The sequence below is a fragment of the Phalacrocorax carbo genome, chromosome 19 (genome assembly GCF_963921805.1).
Source record: "Phalacrocorax carbo chromosome 19, bPhaCar2.1, whole genome shotgun sequence".
Lineage (NCBI taxonomy): Eukaryota > Metazoa > Chordata > Aves > Suliformes > Phalacrocoracidae > Phalacrocorax > Phalacrocorax carbo.
The window spans coordinates 5,698,463-5,706,961 of NC_087531.1; the positions used below are offsets into that span (position 1 = coordinate 5,698,463).

The 8,499-nt window shown below is 50.0% G+C and overlaps 1 protein-coding gene across 2 annotated transcripts in view; it reads right to left on the reverse strand.

The window, feature by feature from the left end:
- FBN3 (fibrillin 3) overlaps positions 1–6,929 on the reverse strand; it is a 124,099-nt gene extending 117,170 nt beyond the window's left edge. Inside the window, exons 1-2 of one of the 2 annotated variants that reach the window (XM_064469811.1) lie at positions 6,782–6,929; positions 3,713–4,015 (exon numbers count right to left, since the gene is read on the reverse strand). In XM_064469811.1, coding sequence (XP_064325881.1) covers positions 3,713–3,882 — 170 coding nt within the window. In that variant the 5' untranslated portion in view covers positions 3,883–4,015; positions 6,782–6,929. Of the gene's footprint in view, positions 1–3,712; positions 4,016–5,664; positions 5,831–6,781 lie in introns of those variants that run through there. The other variant, XM_064469812.1, reaches the window with a different exon arrangement.
- Between the last annotated feature and the right edge of the window lie 1,570 nt (positions 6,930–8,499).

Here is an 8,499-nt window from a genome sequence, read left to right on the forward strand (position 1 = left end):
GGCCAAGAAACAATGACTCTTCAGTTGTCTTAAATTATAGTTGAACAGACTTCCTTGAACAGCCCTTGCACTTATCCCAGTGGGGATAAGTGGATGGTGGCAAATGCCCTGTGGGGCTGGCTACAGCAGTGGAAGCAAAGCAACTGGCAGCGCAGAGGCAAACCCATCTGGGCTGCCACATTGTGGCAAGATATTGCTGCCTGGGTAAAGAACCCAGTTGTAAAGGTACGGCATGTGGATGCTCACGTCCCCAAGAGTCGGGCCACTGAAGAACATCGGAACAACCAGCAGGTAGATCAGGCTGCCAAGACTGAAGTGGCTGAGGTGGATCTGGACTGGCAGCATAAGGGTGAACTATTTCTAGCTCGGTGGGCCCATGACACCTCAGGCCATCAAGGGAGAGATGCAACATACAGGTGGGCTCGTGATCGAGGGGTGGACTTGACCATGGATGTTATTGCACAGGCTATCCACGAATGTGACACATGCGCTGCAATCAAGCAAGCGAAGCGGGTAAAGCCTCTGTGGTATGGGGGACGATGGCTGAAATATAAATATGGGGAGGCCTGGCAAATTGACTCTATCACACTCCCACAGACCCGCCAAGGCAAGCGCCATGTGCTTACAATGGTGGAAGCAATGACTGGCTGGCTGGAAACATATCCTGTCCCCCACGCCACTGCCCGGAACGCTATCCTGGGCCTTGAGAAACAAGTCCTGTGGCGACATGGCACCCCAGAGAGGACTGAGTCAGAAAATGGGACTCATTTCCAAAATAGCATCATAGACACCTGGGCCAAAGAGCACGGTATTGAAGGGGATGTGATACACCCACATCACGCACCAGCCTCTGGGAAGATTGAACGGTACAATGGATTGTTAAAAACTACACTGAGAGCAATGGGGGGTGGGACATTCAAGCACTGGGATACACATTTAGCAAAAGCCACGTGATTAGTCAACACGAGGGGATCTGCCAGGCGAGCTGGCCCTGCCCAGTCAGAAATCCTACATCCTGTGGAAAGGGATAGAGTCCCTGTAGTGCATGTAAAAAAGTATGCTGGGCAAAACAGTCTGGGTTCTTCCTGCCTCCGGCAAAGGCAAACCCATTCGTGGGATGGCTTTTTCTCGAGGACCTGGGTGCACTTGGTGGGTGATGCGGGAGGATGGAGAAATCCGATGTGTGCCTCAAGGGGATTTGATTTTGGGCGAAAACAGCCAATGAACTGAATGGCACAATGTGAACTGCTATATAACATTGTGTGTCACCTCTGTGTTGTATCAATGATATCAGAGTACGAGCCTCCCAACCCATGGAAGACAGACTGTGAAACAAGCCGTGCAGCAGTGATGGAACGATGACTGACTCGGTATGCAGCGACCCAACGCCACACACACCATCTCTCCCACCCTGAAAGCCTGATACGGCAGATGGAGCCCAGAGCCATGGACTGGGTGAACTCAATGGACATTTTAATGGACGTTTTACAGGGAAGGTCCATGAACTAAGGGAATGATGTCTGTGTGTTATGTTAAAGGATGGGAAGGGCAGGGGTGGTGGTTGGTACGGTTGTATTGCATCATATGGGACCTGGGCATGGTGTAAATGGTATGGAATAAGGGGTGGGGAATGTGCTGGTTTTGGCTGAGAAGGGGTTAATTCTCCTCACCGTGGCGGGGCGGCTGCCTTTCCAGCTTCCCACGCTCTGCCTCAGGGCAGGGGGGGCTGGGAGGGGCAGGGCCATGGTGGGGGCGGCTGACCCTGACTGGCCAATGGCAGGTTCATGCCATACCATGTGACACCATGACCAGTATATTAAGGCGGGGCAGTTTTGTGGCTCAGGGGAGGGACAGCAGGTGGGTGTGTCATGTGCAGTTTGTTTCGGTGGTTAATTCCCCTCCTCCCCCCCACCCATCGTTTTCCTTTCTGTTGCATTTTTGTTGTGTTTTTTTTTTTTAATTATTAAACTGTTCTTATCCCAACCCACGAGCGTTACCCTTCTGATTCTCTCCCCCATCTACCAGTGGGGGAGTGAGTGAGCGGCTGTGTGGGTCTGAGTTGCCAGCTAAACCACGACAACAACCAATAATTTGGTATTACTTTACTTAAATGTTGGTCCAGTTCTGAGGCTTTAAAGTAGAGAAGGGCTTTCAGAAGTAATTTCTAACTTGGGAATCTGGGCTTCATTTTTAAAATGCACTTGGGATTTGGACCCTTCAGACTGACCAAAAGTCAAAAGGATTTAAGCTGTAAATCGTTTTTGAAAACAGGATTTGGTCACCAAAAATCACTGAGTGCTCTAGGACCACTGGACACCAGTGACCTTTTCTCAGTGCCGGGGGATAGAAATACTCATCATTTCCTTGCTCTGCCCCTCCCTTCTCTTTGCAGGGCTGTGTGAGACAGGATTATCCATGCACACATCGACCCCTTTCAGTCCTCTCTATCCCCATTATGAGCACAGTAATCAATTACATATAGCCCTGGGCAGCCAGGCTGAACAAGAGTCTCTGGATCTGGTAGACTGTCATCCCATTCTTTTCAAGAAATGGCCTCCATCCCTGTTAGTCATAAAGATTTGGGATGTTTTAACTGGGAGACTTAGAGAGGAGCATGGTAAAAGTATTTATGGGTCATACTGGGGGAGACACAGGGTTCCCTACCCTGTGAGTGAGCTAATGGCTGCTAGGTTTGAGAAGACCAGACCCCCCAGGACAGTTGCTGTCCACCTTTTCCAAATTTGCTGTAGCAGGAGGGAGTGGCCAGGCATGTTTGAATTCCAAAAGCAGATGCCACCAGCCCCACAGCCCTGCCCCTGGCAGTTCCACAGCCAGGATCTGTGTTCCAGCTCCAGCCCAAACATGGCACTTTTGACTGTCTGGGCTGAAAGCACAGCACTTCATCCCATTCAAGAAGCATTCCCCAGCAAGTGCTGGAGGACTCTGGCACAGCCCAGGCTTCACGCGTGTATCACATTCTGCTCTGATTCTGCCCGCTGACACAGGAACACTTTCCAAGAACTAGAGCCAGGCAGACTTAAAATAACCCAGAATCAATGCTGGGGCCAGGAACCATCTTGAGAGCATGCAAATACAGCCAAGCTCCAGCACAAGCTTCAGTATTTTCTAGCTGAGCCCTGTCTCCCTCCTCAGGCGGAAAAGGCTCACGGGTCCAGCTCTCGCACTGATTTGTCTGTAGATGAGACCACAAGCCACAATTATGCTGCACAAGGGACTTAGTGTGACGCCTTCCTGTCAGCAACAATCAGCATGTATAAGCAGCCATCAGAGGCAATAACCTCACAACACAGCCCAGAGCACTGGCAGGTAGCAGAGAGCCAAAGACGACTCTAGGGTCAAAACCTGAGTTGACAGCATCCCCACTAGCGATGGTGGAAAGCCCAGCCACAGCCATCCCTCCCACAAACAGACAGGGTGCGGATGGCTCTTCACAGTCCTGGCAGGTGAGCCCTAAGGTGTTGCGACCTGCTGAACAAAGCAGCGGAGCTCAGCACACAGCTCTCTGCTTGCATGGGAATCTGCTTGGTTGTCCCCTGTGGCATGAGCTTTCTTCCCACCATAGGTCTGCAGAGCAGACTCCTTCCTGAGCTCAAGGAAAGGACAGAAAAGGCAATTCTGTAAGCATGTCTCTATGTGCTACAATAATAAACCAAATTCTGCTTTGTAAAATAGGAAAGAACATTAAACGTACCCTCGTAAAGTGTCTTGGCCTCTTCTTCTCACTCTGTTTGCTGGCTGTCTTTCCTCGTAGCCTGCAAATTTGTCTGTCTGCAAGTCCCCTTCATATTGACCCTGGGCTCGTTCCACACACATAACTGCTGTACATCCCAGCATGAACCTGGCCAGCCATAATACCCCCATGACGGCACAGATTCCTCAATTCCCCCGGCTGCCCCGAAAGCTTCTTCCAGCTGGAGGGTCCCTGATGCCTTGGTGGAGGATGTTTTTTGGCAGCAGCCCCTAAGTGCCAAGGTGCCGTCCTGCTGTTCCCTTTCTAGAAGCAAAGACAGAGGAAAGAGAAAGAGACACAAATGTTCTTAAGGGCTTTCACATTTTTAAAATGATTGATCATCCCAGGCAGCCCCTCCCCAGAGTTAATACAGTGGGGCCATAGAGTCACACTGAGTTTGGCTCCTTGTACGTGCAGCCAACATGTTCACCCTGTCATTCCCTACCACAGCATTGCCAAACCTTTCTTTCTGAAGAGCTGGAAACCAAGAGAAGATCTCCAAGAGTCATGGTTCTGCCCTTGCATCTGTTTTCCTGCCCTCCTGATGGAGAAACAAAGAGTGACAAAAGCACATCTGTCCTGGGCTATGAAGCAAGAGGAGACCAGAACTTCAAGAAAGAGCAGGTCTTCGTTATGGACCATCTTCCCAGGTCCCACAGCTCTGTTTTAGTGCATTGTACTCCAGACAGGCCATGGCACGGAGGTCAGCTGCTGGAAAACAACCTCCCAGATACATGGTAATTCTAGCTGGCTGAGGGGAGCAGTCTGCTGGCAAACCTTCAGTGGGACAGGTACGCCAGTGCCGAGGTAGGCAAAAGGGTCGTCACGGGCTGGTGTGAGATGGAAGACTGGGAGGTGGGGCTAGACCATGAAGACACGGTGCGTTAAGCTAAACCTGGTTTCCACGAGGGCAAAGGGTCAGAGGAGAAGGTAGAGGGCTGGTCATGCTGGAGGGATGTAGAAGGAGAGCCCCTGAGCTGGGACAGGCAGCCAAGCATGAGAGGCCATGGGGAAGGGGATGATATGGGGCCCAAAGCCTCTGTGGAGGGGGGGAGTGGGCCAACAGAGGCAGCAAGGAAACCCCTCACACCTCTGGCTGCGGATGCACCTTGGGGCAAGCACAGCGTGGCTGGGGCTGGCAACTGAGCCTGTGAGATGGCCAGAGCCAGGCAGGGGCCAGATCCAGGGCTTGGCCCTGAATCACGCCAGGGCAGGTCCTCAGCCCCCAGAGGCTTTCCACCCTGAGCAAGCCCATCCTGATGAACGAGGCCCCTTCCTGGGGAAAATAAGGCACGAGATCTGCCTAGCCCCAGGGGTAGGTGACATGGTGGAGGGGTCCCATGGGCCCTGCCTGGGGCCAGCACGAGCAGAGCCGAGGGGCAGAGCCCAGAGGGAAGCTGGGGGTCAGCCCATGCCATGGGGCGCTGAGGGGAAAAGGAGCCCGCAGCAGTCTCTGGAGCAGCTTTATTTTAGTCCTTACAGCCATCCTGGGTCTGAGAGGCTCCAGGCACTGGGGGAGGGGCAAAGGAAAACAGCGCTGGGCAAGGGGTACGGACCCTGGCACAACAGAGCCATCTGGGGACTCCCTGGAGTGGCCGCCTGTGACGAGACTGAAGGCCTCGGAATTAAGGTGCTAATATGGGGTGCAGGAACAGGCAGGGCTGTGAGGCTGGGCTCAGGGTGGGAGACCAGGGAGGTGACAAGAAAGCCCAATGAAAAGGCGCTGTAAAACAGATCGCAGAGCAAAGTGCTCCACAGACCATACCCGCTTCTCCTGCTCCCTCTTCTTCCTCTCCCCAACCCCATCACCCCCCTCCCATTCCCCAAATCTCCCAGCCCTGCCTGTGAAAATGGGGCTGGGGAGCCCTTCCTTCCTCCTCCTGGCCAGCAGAGGGTCAGAAAGCATCTCTCACTTCGAGACCCCAAAAGTTTGTTCCTTCAGGGAAGAATTCTCATGGGTCTCCCCTCTCCACCCCAGAGTGGAAATAATCTGCTGCTTCTGCAAGAGGCACGGGCTCCGAGTCCGCTCCTGCAGGGAGAGACAGGGCCCCCGAGCCTCCCCTAACTGTCCCCCTTGCTTTCCCACAGCAGCACTTTCCCGTTCCAGCCCAGCCCCAAAGCAGGCAAAAACTCAGCCCAGACAAGGCAGAAAATGTGTCTGAACCAAGGGGGGGGGGGGGAAATCTCAACCCTAAAAAAAACCAAAACCACCCACCCACTGCTCCCAGTGTCCCAGCTGGGAATCTCTCAGCTCTTGAGGGCATGCATTTTTCAGGCTCTAATATTTCAAATGCAGTGAATGAGAAAGAGTGGGAAGGGAAAAGGCAGGGCTGGGAGCACAGGCAGAGACAAAGAAACTGCCCTTCCTGCAGCCCTAAAAGAGCTCTGCTACTTTGCTACACACGCCTGTCTGCTGAAGGCTGGGATATGATTATCTTCAGCAAGACAAAAGGGAGAGCGTTTCCTTTGCTCCCAGAGCTCCTCAGATAGAGCACAGATGGAAAAAGAAGTTGTAAAAAGCATAAAGTTTTGCACTTCAGGAGATTTCCAGCCTTCGTGCAGAAATTTAAACTGAAGAAATTCCAGATGCATCCATTTCCTTGCGGAGAAATTAGAAGCATGACAAATGATCGATACACAGGCACATACTCTGAGAGAGTTCACAAAGTCTTACTAAGAAAGTATGGAAAAGTCATTTACACCATCAAAAGAAAGTTTTTTTAAAAAAAAGAGGCTCAAAAATTATTTTCAGCTCTGAGAAATTCTATCAAACACCACTTGTAAGAAATACACTGACAAAGCAAAGAGGGAATCAATCACTAAATCGGATTTCAAACTGATTTGCAAGTTTGGAGGGAATCAGGAAAGACATTTCAAAACCATGCCTTTGAGCGTGCAAATTAAATCAATCAACTAAAAACAACGTGCAAAACACAATAAAATACAATTAGGCAGACAAACAATTAGGCAGACAAAGAAATCAGCTCTTAGCAATGCAGCTCTGGATTTAGTCTGAAACTGTTTAAATACCTTTACGTCCTGGAACTGGTGATGTGCCCAGAGCTCCTTTGTTTAGTGGAGATCTGGGCAGAAAAGAAGGGAATAAAACCCTCACTCTTGAAGGAGAGAAGAAAAGGTACAGCCTCATCCAAATTGGACAGGGGGAGGGCTTTGCGGCAGAGAAAGGGGTGCAGGAGGAGTGGAAGTAGCAAGAGGACAACCCTACCGCATTCTTCAGCCAAAAGTTTTTAACTTCAAGGAGGGGTTGGGGGAGAGATTGGGTTTAGCAAGAGCCGTCTGAATGCAGACATGATTATCACCTAGCCATTCCTCTGAGCCGAGGGCTCGTTTGGTTCAGTTAATTAGGGACCGCTTTCAGTTCAGCTGGATGCAGTGACTGCTTGTCCCAAATTTAGGTTGGAGCTGCAGGGGGCAAGAGGGCATTAGTAACAGTGACTTCACATCAAAAGAGTTGGTGAAAAAGAATTCATTTTCAATTTGGGACTTATTCTTCTCTTTTTTTTTTTTTTTAAATAATTGTGTGTTAACAGTAACAAAAAAAATTCAAGTAAAAGGCACTTTTCTTGCTCGTCATTTTCTTGTACTTAGTACAACTAATGTGAACCAATTAAGGAAAGACAGATGGCTTGAAGGATAGGTGATCCAGCTCAGGACCTTTACACTCAAAAGTTACCTCGGCTCCAGAGGAGAAAGATAATCTTTGAAGTTACAAGCATTTTCTCAAAATAAATATATTTTTTTTAAAAAAGTGTTAGTGATATTAAGTCTTTCTTCTAAGAAAGAATTTTGTGTGAATGACAGCACTGAGCCTAATTCCGCCCTTTTGCTCCATGCTAAAAAAATCTTTCCTCTGCCTCTTACTTTAGGAATCATTACTGATGGCTTTTCTTTAAATAATGTATCATAAAATGCACATAGCCCTCCTCCTCTCCAAGCTCCCTCTGCTCTGCGCCACTGCACACCCACAACTTTTCCAGGAGGTGGGAGTCCCCTAGCGTGGATGACGGCATGCCAGAAATCTCCCCAGAAAGCCCAAATCAAGCTGTTTTTCAGGTCAAAGAGGTTCAGAGAAGTTTCTGCACCAAACAGAACCCAAACGGCTGTGCACAACGCACCCAGTGAGGTGGCCGCCTCCTTTTTATCCCACCATCTGGCTCGGAGCTCAGTTACCTCTTTACACCCAGTGGATGAGGGTTCAAATGCAGCTATCGGATCAGTTCACAGAGGTGCAGAAATTCCAGGGCAAGCCCCAAGCTGACAGGGAGACTGTCATCTCTTCTCCTGCCTCTCTTTGAAATGCCCTTGCTGCAGTCTTTGTTCTTTTTGCTCTTCCTAATCAACCCCCTACCAGCTTTATAGAAGTCAGAATGATGCTCAGCCTAATTAACAGCAAACTTGTGGAGACTAACAGGGAAAAGGCAGAGCTCATTTTTGCAGGCAGCCAATAATGGAGCGTTGCAAGGAATGCAGCTCTGTCAACACGCCTGCAGTGCTCTGTAGAGCTCAATGAGATACAAAAACTATTTCCTGGGCCTGATCCTGCAATACCTATTTCAGCTTAAAATAAACATGGATTTTACCTGGCTGAGAATAGCAGAACTGGGACATCATACAGAGCAAAAGAGCAATAAAGGCACAAGAAACTACATTTTCCTCCCTCTCAAGGGCAGAGCAAGTTGGTGGCAACTGCTGAGGCAAAAGATTCCCTTTCCAGTCCAATCTAGTTT